The 15257-nt window shown below is 44.5% G+C and overlaps 1 protein-coding gene across 5 annotated transcripts in view; it reads right to left on the bottom strand.

Annotated features, from left to right (window-relative positions):
* LOC147027794 (heterogeneous nuclear ribonucleoprotein L-like) overlaps positions 1–15257 on the bottom strand; it is a 107915-nt gene that overhangs the window by 38378 nt on the left and 54280 nt on the right. For 4 of the 5 annotated variants that reach the window (XM_085877410.1, XM_085877406.1, XM_085877408.1 and 1 more), the window contains 5 exons: positions 1660–1769; positions 1386–1553; positions 1139–1260; positions 800–1001; positions 638–695 (listed from right to left, as the gene is read on the bottom strand). In XM_085877410.1, coding sequence (XP_085733536.1) covers positions 638–695; positions 800–1001; positions 1139–1260; positions 1386–1553; positions 1660–1769 — 660 coding nt within the window. The remainder of the gene's footprint in view (positions 1–637; positions 696–799; positions 1002–1138; positions 1261–1385; positions 1554–1659; positions 1770–15257) is intronic. The other variant, XM_085877407.1, reaches the window with a different exon arrangement.

Genomic DNA, 15257 nt, shown 5'->3' with positions numbered 1-15257 from the left:
ATGGCTTGGATCTCAACGGAATCCAAGTGTGAAAATTATAATGGGGTAAGTTCAACCCACAGGGGCGAAACTCCCTTGTACTATATATAAACACCATTTATTCTGAGGAGACCCAGAATGAGAGGCCCAATCAGCACCTTCCTTTGGAGGATGTGTTCAGCTCTGGATATACCTTGTCTGATGATGAGGTTCATTAGTTTAACTGATTCTCAAAGAAACTGGAAGGATTCAAAGATCTTTCAGGAGTGACAGCGTAACGATAAACAAAATGTTATGTTCCAGGTATCCACTGCATTTATAAGCAAATTCATGTGAAATTAAAAGCAAAGTCATGAAATCCACCATCGCTGATGACCAAGTCTTTCCTCTTTTCAAACAGAAACATCTCTTGACCATCAGTTTGGATTCATTTAAGTACAAGCTGCTGCTTCTCACTCAGCAATGGTCTCAAATCAAAGATCTCAAAACAAGGAGTCAGGACCGTGTCCCTGGACATATTTCGAGCGCCAACATGCACACACCTTTGCTATGGAGGTGGCATAACTTGAATTCCAAGTAAAAATGCAATACAAGTACCATAAAAGCACAGCCTAATTCAAAACTCACAAACACTAACCTACAAAAGCAAAAGACTCACTCTTGCCTGAGAAGAGTCGGAAGGACGTGGGTTTCTCGAGCTCAAACTCGTCACAGATCTAGTCATGAAAACAGAATGTCAGTACAGTACTTGATTTGGACACATTCTATAACGTTGACAAATGCTTTGATGTGACACTGAATGAGCTAACACTGGCAGTACCTGGTTGAAGGAATCCTCAGTGAAGTCAGGTGGTGCGTTGTAGAAATGCAACACAGAAGAAGGTGGAAGGATGCGGTTTTTGGCTGCCTGTTCAGGTGATGAAAAACGATTGTTGCGGCAGCCATGAAAGTCCTTAAAACTGTTGGTCCCATCCTCCAGTTCATAAGCCACACCAGCCATAATCTCTGGCTGCTTTGAGACACTGGGGTGGGGGGGGGGGGAGGGTGGAATAAGTGAATTATGAAGGGGTGTGTTCACATGGTGCATTAAAAGCCTGCTTTTGGTAAAGCTATTACAAAAAAAACACATGGTCAGTACGACAGCAAACATCACACTCACGCAAGGTTGAGTTTCTTGTCGAACAGTTGGGCGGTGTTCAAGTGTGTCACTGCACGGTCAACTGCTGCTGCATCTGCCATCTGAATCATGGCTGCACCAGGCTTGCTTTTCAGGAACTTTATCTGCACAGCAGCAGGAAGAGTAAGTACACCACTTGCTGGGTTCTGACCAATTGGACAACTGCTGAAACCAAAGAAAACCGATTCCAATCCCCTCCGCTTGGTGCCAATATGTGTTACAGACATACCTTCTCGATATTACCATAGAGGCAGAGCAAGTTGAATAACCGGTCACAGTTCATGCGCGTTGGTTCAAGACCATATATCATGAGAACACGATGGCCGATGCTTGTGGTGGACTGGTGGGTGAGCATGGCTGGAGGGCTCTGCTGGATGGTAGCAGCGGGTGGCACGGGCTGCGAGGACAACACGGATGGGTGCACTGACGTAGTTGTGAGGTGAGATATCGCCCAACCACTTCAAAGGCACTTCAAGGCAAGGTGGAAAGCAGAAACAACACACCTGCAAACGCCCATTCGTGGGTGTCTGGCTGTAGAGACTGCTTGGGGAACTTGGTGTGTAGCTCGTTCCAGGAGGGTATGTCATACTGTAGCTCGTTTGCGCAGTGCTGGCTGTGAACACAGCAAAGCATAATATGACAAAGTATCACAAAGAACAAAACTCATTCATAAAAACTGAGCCATCTCTCTCAGCAGTGAACAAATTCAATCCGATGTTTGCAATACCGAGGTTACATGTTCAATGATGTACAAAAGGAAATCAGACACCACTCACCAGTTGTTCCCCTCTTATCATCTATCTCGACTTTGTTCATCCTTTTTCTCAATTCTGCATCAAGCCGACTAAAGTCCCCAGCAACATGCTCACACATTGTCATTTAGCATTTATCTCCCTCCAATTACCCTAAAACACCACTGACATTCATTTTTGATTCATTGTTAAATTTGAGTTTCATATTGTGCCAATTGAGTATCTACATCAGTTTCCAAATCATCAATACTCTTATGCAATATGCCCTTCATTTTTTTTTAAATCAGTGTCAACTTTTATCCATTTAATTTAGTCAAATCAGTTTTGAATAAACTCGGGCTGGCAGGATTGTTTTGAGGTTACGCATATTCGCTGCTAAGCTGTTCAACCTTCAGCTGGCTTCAAATCTCGGCCCAGCTATGAACCGTCAACCCATTGTTTCACAGGAGGGCGATTCATCAATATGTGTGACGTCCCTCGGATTGACGCTAAACGAGCATCCCGTCTGCCAGCATTAGTTGGTGAACGTTAAAGATCTCGGTGTTCTTCGTAAAAAGTAGGCGAGACAGCTCAGAGGCGAGCGTTGCATACTTCTGGGCAATCCTGTCAGCTGGCCCAATCAAATGGTTTTTAAATATTTGATGGAATTATCACAACAAAAGTAATGCACTCATTTTTCTCACTATAAACACAATAAAAACAGTCAGCATTTTCATTATAAAAACAAAACATAACACTTTTGATGTTTCTATTGAAAACATTTGCATTGCCTTTTTTTTATTTTTTTATTTTTTACACATAATTCCAACCTGTTAGGAAATTAATGGATAGGAGTGAAGGTGGTGGTTTTCACAGCACCTTGCAAATACACAAAGCAATTTACAAAAATACATGGCGAGTTGATCAGGCAAATCATTGACACGGCAGTTTTACACTGCTCCAGTTTGCCCAGCCACTGCTGATCTATTAATTTATGTGGCAGTCAATCATAAAAGGACATCATGCGTAATGGACCAGATGGCCGTCTCATGCTTCAAAGTTCCTTGTATATCCTTGTAAGCGATCATCAAGTTAGATGAAGATGATATTGACAATAGGATTAATACATATAATATAGTCAAATGAGAGAGTTGGTGTATGGACAAAGATCAGGAATGCCGATGGTTTCAAAAACATGGAGGAACATGATACATAACCAGAAAACCTGATGAGTTCAATACTGTAGTCAATTACAACATGATGTGCATATTAGACAATCTAAATGTGGGTTGGCTTGTGCTGGACCCATTCAGCATTTTCATCCAAACCAATAGTTTGTGACGCTGGGAACGCAGCTTCAAATCACATTGATGAAATGCAAGTACCCATTGTCTACGAATAATGTTCACATGGAGGTTCACCAATGTCAACAAATGTGTCCTACATGAGATGTATGTGTAGCTCCAGCATGAGCCTTAGAGAAATGTAAATAAACGAAAAACAAATCGTACTGATTAGGCTTAAAATATAATTTCTTCTTAGAGATTCCAAAGATAATTGGGCCGGGGGGGGGGGGGTGTGGGTAGGAAGGAAAACTTACAAATAAAATGTTAATATTGTTGTGGAAATGTCACCTTGTTGTTATTAATGCGTAGAGTTGAGCAGTTACTAATTTGCATTCGACGTGTGATGCCTCATCGGGTCAATTCAGACTTCCAATCTGTTTAGTATCGCGACATGAAGTGTGCAATCTGGCAGGGAAGACCCCAAAACGGTCCACCATGACAGTCACATCAAAGCGACTCACTGAATTTGAACCAGGTAACTAGGATGACTGAATGACCACAATACTGGTAGTCAGGAGTGAGCAAAGAACCCTGACCCTCGACACTGTAAAAATGGTGTCGAGGGATGCGATTTGGACCCGAGGCACGGTAAGCCGTTACCTCAAAGCGAAATTAGAGAGGGTGCAATTGATGGTATAAATTAAATCATAATGGAGAACAAAGGTGACCAGAACCAGGAGGAGAAACACTGGTTGGATAACATAGTGGTCCCAATGGACATAGAGGGGAAGGACCTCTCGACTCGAGAGGACGCGTTGTCACCCTTACTACCCGGTAGCTCCACAGACTCCCAATCAATTAGCCTGGTCCACCAATCAAACAAGTAGTGGGAAGCAGCAGCAGCTCAGTGGCACAGTAACAGCTAAGGGATGTCAGTAGCAGCTGAGGGAGCTAATGGCCAAGATGGAGACTGGGCAGGCAGAGCTGAGGCAAGAAATAAAGGCTAATGGTGATAGGCTGCAGGGGAAAATTGAGATGGGTAAGCCGAGCAGGGAGCCATGGCAGGAAACCTGGCAGGCGTGAGTGACGAGCAGCATGAGATGGTGGTCTGTCAGGCCAGTGTAATGGGCAGAATTCAGGTGATGGTGAGGGGTACAGCAACGGTAGCTGGGGGAGCAGCAAGGGTCATAGTTAGACCAGAACCAGGACAGAGTGAAGAGGGAAGTTAAAACAGGAACAGACATGAGTGAAAATAAAATAAGAGTGAATAGATGGTGACTAAGTTGAAAGTCGAAGCAGAGCAAGAGGAAATAATTTGGGGTGGATTTGTGCGAGGAATGCGTGACCCCACAGGTGCAGGAAGCCATGCTGAGGGAGTTGGTGGAGAGGCATGATAATGGGGTGGAGCCGGCCATTGAGGCCGCAACAACCACGTGTGCGGATATGCAGAAGTTCAGACAAGGTGTCTCCCCAGGGTGGTGTTCGAGCTTGTGTGTGTGTGCACGGTGTGAGAGCCCCACATGTGAATTGTCAGAACCTATGCCTGGAGCAGCAAAGTTTGTCATGTCGGCCAGCACCGTAGTGGTGGTGGAAACGGAATGGCGGGTATGCGCATCGGCGCACGGTGTCAGGGTGGCGCAGGTGTGGGGGATAGTGAGTACACGACACAGTGCACATGTGGAGAGCAAGAATGCAAGCATTGCAACGGTATGTGAGCACCTTAGCATGGACGTTGTTGAGGATGAAGGAACGCAGACAGGGAAGCAGTCATTAATGATGGACTGGTTGGAATTAAAACTCGGGTGCTCCCCCAGGGCACAGCAAGCACTGCTCCGGTGAGGGGTGAGCAGGGGGTGCCACACGAGGGAGCATGTGTGCGTAAAGGCCCCTGGAGATGAGATGTAGGCCATGGGCCAGATATGGCCACAGTGCACCCCCCCCCCCTCCCACCTCCCAGCAAACCTATGTTTTTCTGAATCCCCTGGATAAACTGAACACGAATATGAATGTTAACATTGAAAATTTTGGCATGCACTACCTGTTTTGACCTTTTGAATTGGGGTACCCTAAAATTATACTTTTATGGATTTGCGTCGAATTCAATTTACGGATGGAATCAAAATGGCATGCAGAAGGCCCAAATCATATCCAATATACATGTGTGATGCATCAAATTGAAGATAATTGCATTCTGATCATCTGTATATGTCTAACAGTGTTGTACATTAAATCTAAATGATATTATATACATTTGAATATATATTCCCTATCTTTCGAATAAACACAAAATCAACACTCCGTATTCCTCAATGAATATATTTGACATTATATGAATTTTATTGCAGGTACAGACTATTCAAGGACAGTGAGAAACGGTATTAATTACCTTTTATTTTTCGAAAATATCAAGCAACTATTATGAAAATATACAACGTTATCACACAAAAAGCATCAAACGGGTATTCAGACAAATAATGTTTTCAATCAACCACATTTTGACGAAATACACCTTTGTGGTCACTTTTATGGAACATTACTTGACAAACTATTACCATGATTACAGAGAATTAGTTATAATACCACACAAAATATTATTTAATAGTATAGTTTGAAAGCAACCAAAAAATCCAAGATGGCCACCATCAGCATCACCAAACTACAAGATATTTCACTGCACATAAACATTTCCAGTCTATATCTCCATAATCCGGATCATGTCAGTTACCTAATACAAGAATATTTTACGTGCAATATTTCGTTATCCTTCATATTTCTTCCCATATTCATCCATCACATTTCCAAACATACATCTACAACTTACAGTGCCAATGCAGACTGCAGAAAGCATACGTTTCAGAGTGAATAAAATAGTGTTTATATTTGCATCATATTGAATACAATATTCACGGAATTAACTAACATAACCAAATCTCAAACATGGTAAGTATTTAAATACAACATATATTCTAAACAATTCAAAACAGAAGTATACTCCAATAGAAATGAATGTTCCTGTCGTTAACGTGAATTGCAACTAATCCTACTCATTGTCAGACTCCAAGCTATCTCCATTAAGATAGTCCGATTCGTCTGGAATGTCCGAGTCATTGATGTTCGCTGAATCTTCAGCGATGTCTGCCAACTGCTGTGGCAGGACCCCTCCCTCGTACCAAAGAGGCTCCAGCTTCCCCTGAACTAAAATCCACCCATGTCCATCACTTGGCTCAGGGATCTCAAGATTTGCAACATGGGCTCTTTTCCAAATGCCAAGTTGGAAGTTGACTCTCCGGATGTGTTGCTCCAGGCTCTTCTTGCATGGAGGGAGAGTGCCCATGTCAACTGTGCTCGAACGGGAGAGATGGTCATCTTTCGCATACAGCTCATTCATTTTCATGAACCGCAACTCATCAATGCTCCGAGTATGAGGTCTTCCATATAACGCACAGGTGAACTCGTCCAGGTCATCCATCAGGTCGTCAGGTACTTCAGGTCCCAGTACCTGTGTCAAACAAGATCGTCACATCTGTCATAGTTGCAGCGTAGTGCATGAGGATGACAAATATATCACTATCTGGACTCTTCACCCTGATGTGGCTGTACTTCTAACTCCTGGCATACTCGCAATACAGAATGATTCGAGAATCAGTTTCTTCTTGAGTGGATTTTAGTGTGTTCAGTTCTCTGTTACACGTTGACAGACCGTCTTCAGATGTCTGTAGATATGCTGATCCGCCACAAGTCACAATTATCTTCCTCCCGTGTAACTTGCTGGCATATGTGTCTTGGCTCCAGAGTCGAGTGAGGAGTTTAATGAACTGTTGCTTGTTCTCATCATTCCTCAAGAACTTCCAATCTGCAGGTTTTTTAGTGTTTTCCCCCTTCAGAATCAGTTTGTCCCCAGATCCTCTCCTCAGTCGTTCCATCGCCTTCACAGAGTTGGGTACGTAGCTATCTGTACTAAACAAGTCACCTGTAGTTAGGGAATTTTAGCAAATTGTATTGACCATCTGTGAAAAAAATTGCTTACCAAAAAATTTCTTCACTAACGTATTCATCTAGGTGTCTACTAACACCTATCAATTAGTGCAAACCCAAATCCATGTGGAAAATTCTGGGGAGCCAATCAAAGTTCGGGTGCTCAGAGGGCCTACGCGAAAAAAAAAAAAAAATCTGTAAAATTAACTTTTGCCAATATTGACTTGTGGGATGTCTAACTCAGGGGTTTTTGGGGTGCTGAATTGATTCCAACTATTAGATTTGAGGAAAAATGAATCCCTGACCGTAAAATATTGATACGATACATTTTTAGATATCTCAGACTGTGTTTTGCGGTAATTTGGCTCAATTGATTCAGATTGTTCAAATTGTGCTGAAACCAGCATACAACATTTTTGAAACCACTTCTATATTGTTGGTTATACTTGTGCTCATGCTCAGTGGAATTATCTGTGTTCGCTGACGTTAGCTAAGAGCTTTTAGCTATAAAATTATTGTGTACCGGACTCAATAGAAGTTGAATATATTCAACGTAGAGTGGACCTATTAATGTTAAAACACATCACTGTATGTGTGTTCTGTCTGTTTTGTGTCAAAATTTCATGTCCTGTCTGTTGTTTACAAAAAAAAGTCTTATTTTTTTCGGACAGTATGGACAAGGATGTGACTGAACCTGGCTTGAGGTGTTTCATCTGTGGTGGTTCCAGGATTGAAAAGCATACGCTCTCAAAAGTCTCCAATAAAGGCCACCCACGGATCTAATCACATTCTGAGCTTGTGGGCGATGTGGCGTTGATCAGGAGACTAAATGAGGACTGGAACAATGGAGAAGACAGCAAGTTGAGATACCATGTGGATTGTAAAACAGAGTTGTACAGTCGTGCGAGAAGTATATCTACTGCAACTGAAACAGCTAATCGTAAGTTTTTTTTATTCATCATTCAAAGGAAGTAGCATTGCAAATAAAAACGACAATAATAATCTCATATTTGCTTTCTAAACAATAATTTTATTTCCATAGAACAAGATGAGGAGGCACAAGATGTGTGGCACCTGTCGAACAACCCCCCTGCACAAGCCTTGTGGTTGATGGTGGGTGGCTCCTGCACAATGTCAAGTGGGAGGCGAACCTTACTTGGAAGGATGTTGCCGAGAGCTACCTCCGGTTTGTGAAGTCCATGGGGAGTCATCGCCTCCAGACAACGGTGGTCTTTGATGGATATGGCAGCTCCACCAAGGACCATGACCACTTGAGACGAACAAAGAATGCATGCTGTGACATTCAGATTCATCTGGATCTCAAAATCATCATTGCAAGAGAAAAGTTCCTCGATAACAAGAACAACAAAGCCCAGCTCGTTCTGCTCCTTGCTGAGACATTTAGGCGGAATGGAATCAGTGTACAGCAATGCTCCGATGATGCAGACACCTCCATCGTCCGCGCAGCTCGAGATGAGGCAAGAGAGTCCCCTGTTGAGGTGAGGGCTGAGGATACAGACATCCTGGTTATGCTGATTCATCATGGTACAGACCATCAAGTTACGATGTCGGAAAGATCCGGGAGGCCCTCCCAGAGATATACCCGAGGTATCTCATCTTCTTGCACAGCTTCTCTGGCTGCGATACAGTGTCTGCAATTTTTGGGTTTAGCAAACCAACTTTGCTAAGCAAGCTCTGCAAGACTGATGAAGCAGAGAGGGCAATTGACATGTTTATCGACATCCGAGCTGAGAAAGGTGATATCATTAAAGCAGGCTGTGATCTTTTAATGCTCATGTTCAATGGGAAATCCTCCAAAGACTTGGAAGACTTGAGATTCGACATCTTCAGCAAGCGAGCTGCTACTGGGAGCATAAAACCTGAGAAACTCCCCTCGACAACAGGAGCTGCAGCACAGCATTCTCTCCGAGCTTACCTCCAGACTAGAGACTGGCTGATGCTGCAAAGTCCATCGTTGGATGCCCGGGACTATGGATGGCAACTCACTGAGCAACGATATGCACCAGTCCCTTCTACAGACCCCATTGCACCAGACTACCTCCTGACGTTTGCCAGCTGCAACTTTGCGGGGGACTGCAGCTCTCTCAGGTGCTGCTGTAAAAGCAAGGAGTCAAGTGTATTTCTGCTTGCGGCATCTGTCATGGTAACTCTTGCCTGAACATAAACCACATGGATGACAAGAGGAGTGAGGAAGATACTGGGGAGTTTGATGAATAAGGTTGTAAAAGCTGACGAAGCAACATTTCCATTGAGCACAGTTCTGTTAAAAATGTCAATAAAATATATTTTATGTGATCAAGGAGTGTTTTTTTTTTCTCAAAAATAATGGTTGGAATCAATTCAGCACCCAAAAAACCCCAAGTTAGACATCCCACAAGTCAATATTGGCAAAAGTTAATTTTCCGATTTTTTCGCGTAGGCCCTCTGAGCACCCTAACTTTGATTGGCTCCCCAGAATTTTCCACAAGGATTTGGGTTTGCACTAATTGATAGGTGTTAGTAGACACCGAGATGAATACGTTAGTGAAGAAATTTTTTGGTAAGCAATTTTTCACAGATGGTCAATACAATTTGCTAAAATTCCCTAACTACTGACTTCGGCAGCATGTTGAACACTTTTTCGAATATCTGGCTGAAGTTACCTGGTATCTCCTTTAGGAAGTAGAAACAGGCATTGCCATCGAAAATGACAAGTGTTTCGTCATTCAGAGGTTGGGCAGCATCCTCTTGGTCTTTCATCAGGAAAGTCAAGGACTTTGATTTATCTGTTTTGGCCATGAAACCATCAGCAGTGCCAATACTGTATGGTGCAGGAGTGAGTAGGTCGGTGAGAAGTTCTCTCAGGTCCAGTTGTATGCCTTTGTTTTGTGATTTCATGAACAGCTGGAAAGCGACGTTTCCCTGTTGTTGGTACTGTACAACTTTGTTCTCAGTGGTTGTAACTTTGCTCTTCTTGTTCATATCAGTGAGAGTTTTCAAGTTAAGATGCTTGACTGGCTCGAAGAAGTCCCATTCTGCTTTCAAACGTGTGGTAATGAAGGCTTCATTAGCATCTTTGCCTGCCTGCTCGGCTCTCAAGACATCTTTCTGGACTCCTTCAGATGCTGTGGCACCCGACAAGAGGATCATTAGCTGATTTTTGCTTTCGACCTCGAAAGGATTCATGAAGCTTTCAACTGCTTCTCGTGTTCTTTCCACCAGCTTCTCTTCCTTCAGGATCTCGGATGGACGAAGATCATGATGCTTGGTTCCTGCGGTCATTCCAGATAACATGTTGGCCATGCTCAGGGTGGTATTAACATACTGGGATCGAGCATGGGTTGTTCGAACCCAGCGTTTGTATGCGTCATGATTCGTCAAGAGGCCCGAGACACCTGTGGCACTGCCACCAGACACCTGTGGCACCAGAATGATCTGCAACAGTAATAGGTGTTAATTATTGCAATGTTGTATCACATTCTTAAATATTTCTGATTTGGACTGGAATATATAACTTAATTACCTTACTTAATTAACTTAATTACCGTTAATTAAAACTCATCGGTAGTCATACCATGAGAAAGAAAATACATCTTAACTAATCTGTTATCTTCATGACAGATTCATATCAGATCTTCATATCAAAACATGAATGTTTTGGAAATTAATCTTAAATAATATGTAAACAAATATCGACTGTGACGACTCACTTTCCGTTCAGGATACGTCCCATTCCAACACCAACACCATTCCTGTATGTCTCATATTTCAAGAAATAGAAGGTAATTAAAACCGTTTCTCACTATCATTGAATAGTCTGTTCCTGCAATAAAATTCATATAATGTCAAATATATTCATTGAGGAATACGGAGTGTTGATTTTGTGTTTATTCGAAAGATAGGGACTATATATTCAAATGTATATAATTTCATTTAGATTTAATGTACAACACTGTTAGACATATACAGATGATCAGAATGCAATTATCTTCAATTTGATGCATCACACATGTATATTCGATATGATTTGGGCCTTCTGCATGCCATTTTGATTCCATCCATAAATTGAATTCGACGCAAATCAATAAAAGTATAATTTTAGGGTACCCCAATTGAAAAGGTCAAAACAGGTAGTGCATCCCAAAATTTTCAATGTTAACATTCATATTCATGTTCAGTATATCCAGGGGATTCAGAAAAACATAGGTTTGCTGGGAGGTGTGGGGGGTGCATGGTGGCCATATCTGGCCCACGGCCAATTAGGACATGATTTGAATGCTCCCTCTGGCTAGTATGCGAAACCCAGAAAATCAAAATGAAACGACGCAGTTTGTGTGCATTTCATGGCCCCCTAAAGCTTACAAGAAAGGAGGGGCGATAAGGCAAATTGGGGAGGGGGGGACAAATCCCCATGAGCCCTTTATAAAGGGAGAGGGTACACGAAGGAAAAATTTGTGCAGTCCTGCCCACGAAGATTGAAAAAAGGTTTGTGGGAAGCAGGACCGATAGGGAGAAGCTCTGTGGGAGTCCCAGGCGAAGCACACGGCAATCCGTGTGCATGCAACATGCACAGCGGGCCGTGTGGGGTGCACGACCAAAGTGGGCATGGCGACAGTGAACGTGGCGTCTCTGTGGAGGTTCCGCGGTAGGTGAGTTTGGCATGGCGGCCAAGGCTGGGTTCTCCATGGGAGATTCCACAGGGCCCTGTGGGTAATTAGCAGGGCAGAGACAGTAAGTTAGCAGGCTGATGGCGACTGTTAGGATTCGAGGGGATTTCGAGGACTTAATTCAAAATTGATGTTGGGTTGTATTATTTTCTTGAATTGGCAGACATTAGATAAAAGGCTCTCCTCCTCCTCCTTCCTTTTCTTATCCTGATGGGATTTGGAATGAGAGAGGAATGAGTGAAGAGTTGATGAGTAAATGAAGTGTGGCCCAAATTTTGTTTTATAATTGAAGGATTGAATGAATGGTGCAAAGAGGGTGTGATTGAAGTAGTAGTAGTAGTAGTACACCCTCCTGTGGACAGAATCCCCACTTTTATTCGAATTTGGTATATAGAGGGGATTCAGATGTTTCGGAACGAGATACTGTTCTGGTGTTGGTGCAGTATGCAGTAAAGTTTGTATAATGGGTGCAAATGTGAATTGACAGCCTGGGTTTGTGGGGCTCATTGTAGGTAGGCAGTTGCAGAGGGGCACGCTGGGTGCTGTGTGCACGCTCGTGAACGTTCAGGCAGGGCCATGGGCCCTGAGGGGTGACCCAGATTTTGTTGAGGTGGGCCCGAGCATCCAGGAGAGGGCTCGAGGCGCCACATGCCAGGAAGGCACTTGGGGAGGTCTGCGAGGGCTTCCATATAATTTGGATGGAGTGGGTAAGCTTGATGGTGGCACCAGCAGCTCAGGGGTGCTGTTCCAGAAAAGCAGGCAGAGACCTGCAGAGGAAGCCACATTGCCCAGCCATGAAAATGTGCGATGGTCCAGTTGAAAAATTTGTGGGCGAGGCCATAACCAATGAAAGCATCAACACATGATATGAAGAGGTGGATATTTTGGTTGCTTCGAACCACACTCAAGGGACATTAAAGTTAGCGAAAACGTGTATTTGAAAAGGGTAGGTCAGAGTAGGGATGCTTCCTCTTCGCACCATTGTTGATGTCTGTGGCTGCTGGAGATAATGTAGTAGGGTAAGCGGTTTGTGTCAGGACTCATTGAGACCCAAATTGTGAGTGTTGGTAAAGGCAGCGCCCCCCCCCCCCCTTTCTCCCATTGGGCTACTCTGTCAGCAAGCTATTTGAGGCCGTGCCACTTCTTCATTTTGTGTCACGATACGTGCCTTAACTCGGCTTGAAAGGCTTAGCTGGCCCGGGAGGGATAGCTTAGTTTCGAGGGATGTAGAGGGGCAGGAGCTCAAGGTAGAATGGAGGGATTAACAGCATAGCTGGCATTCGAGTGGAGTTGGGCTGAAGCCAGCCACCATACCTGCTGCCACCGTGCGCTTCAGCTGCCACAGACGACATTTACAGCTGGCTCACAACCTCTATTGCGCCATTCACCTTCCTGTTCAGCCTTGCCATGTTTTACCAGGCAGCCACCTACCCGTTCTTCACTTATTATCAGGTCAAGCGAGATTAGATCTGTGACTTGCTACAGGTACCATGTAAGTACCTGCACGAACCTGTTTCATGGTTGGGTTGTCGGCAACTACACCATCTCCCCCGCCAGGTTTTTTGGCGAGGAGGGTGTTTGGATATGGACACCCAGCAGGATTAAAAACAAAACCTGTCAAAGGACGGAGGAGCTCCTTGTGAGCCAACAGCCATGCATTTTTGTGCCCAACTGTGTCTGCGGACGTCCTCCTGCAATTGGGTTCTTCTTTTTTCAGAGGTTGGTGGCAGGATTTGCACCCCGGCCAACATAAAACACTTCATCCCACAAAACCTACAAATGTAAGGAAATCTGAAAAACCAACCCGTGGGAGTACCTCCTGTGTTGCTGCCCTCCACAGGGCAGCTTACCAGATGATGGGATTGGGGCAAAGCCTTCGGAATCCCGATTCCTTGACGATAGAAGGAAAACCAGAGTAAACCTCCAGCATCAGACTGTGGTGGTGTGTGGCGGAGTGGTGCTGAGGTGTCGTCCAACAGATGGCGGTCTCCTTGGGTTAAACTGAGGCGGTCCCCTTCAGGTGGATGCCTGGGATGTCCGACCTCAAAGAGAGGATGATCACTTGTCTCTGTCATCATAAGAGTTTAAGCGTTTGAACATAGGTATTAAAGCACTCTCTGAGGTTCGGAGAGCGGAATGTGGCGAGATCATGGCGGGTGTTACACCGACCATTGGTCTGGTCGCTCTGATGATTACCATGCCCAAGGAGTTGCTGTAGCTGTGTCCAATAAGCTGACTCCAATGACAATTGAGGTAATACCGGTCAACGAGCGTATGAGACTTAGGATTCGTCACTCCTTGGGTGTCATTTCCCTGGTCTCTGTTTATGCTCCGACTGAGGCGAGAGATCTCACCGTGAAGGACGCATTCTATGCCACGCTCAAGTCTGTGGTTGATCAGTGCCCCAGACGAGATACTCTTCTCGTCTTGGAGGATTTCAATGCATCGACTGGAACTAATAGGAATGGTTATGAGATGTGTGTTGGACCCATGGGTCAAGAACCGTGAACCAGAATACCACTAAGTTGACCTTGCAAGAAGTCATGGGCTTAGGGTGGCTGGTTAATGGTTTCAGCACCCAAATGCTCATCGCTGGACTTGGTATTCCAGCACTAATGGTGTGGCAAAGGAGACTGACCATATGCTCGTTCATGGTCAATGGAGGATGATCCAGAATTGCAGGGTCGACCAGAGTGCTCAGTTCCTCAATACCGACTAAAGAAAGACTTGTTGTAGCAACTCTGAAGTTGTGGCTTAAATTCAGGAGAATGGTACCATCCCAGCCGCGGCTGGATGTTGGCAAGCTCAAGGATGAGAGGGTAACTGAGGAGTTTGCAAACATGCCGAGTGGGGATTTGGGGGGGGGGTCTGGGTGCTTTGAGGAATCTTGAAGGTTGTGGAATGCCTTCACGACCACCGTCCTTGATGTTGCCGGTGGATGTCTTGGAACTCACGACAGGGCGAAGAAGAATTTTGTCTCTCAAGAGACACTGGATACCATTGACCAGTCACAGTGCCAGGCTGAGTGGCAGAGCTGAGCTGTACAGGGAGGTGAGGCATAAAACTGCACGAGCGTTAAGGGTGGACAAGGAAGCCTATGTGCGAGGAATCTGTGAGGAGGTAGAGCATCACCTGTGGTCGTGATTTTCGTCTTCTTACATGGGAATTTGTGCATTGTGTTCCTCCAAGCCCGTCTCTAAGTGAACTGCAGTTAGAGCGGATGGTGGTGGCCTCTTGACATGAGTCCGAAGTGAAAGCCCACTGGACTGGTTACTTTGAGCGGCTGCATCAGGCTGATCGACCAGCTGTCGAGTTGGATGTCAGGGGTGTTACTATCCCTATTGCTGACCCTCTTAATCAACTGTGATCCACCTTCGTTTGTGGTAGCACAGGCTGCAGTGAACCGGTTGAAATGGGGTAAAGCTCGTGGGATCTGTGGCAT

This window comes from Eptatretus burgeri, chromosome 4 (genome assembly GCF_056783735.1).
Source record: "Eptatretus burgeri isolate ZD-2024b chromosome 4, Ebu_testis_v1, whole genome shotgun sequence".
Taxonomy (NCBI): domain Eukaryota; kingdom Metazoa; phylum Chordata; class Myxini; order Myxiniformes; family Myxinidae; genus Eptatretus; species Eptatretus burgeri.
The sequence above is the reverse complement of the archived record's forward strand: the minus strand, read 5'-3'. Positions and strand labels throughout refer to the sequence as shown.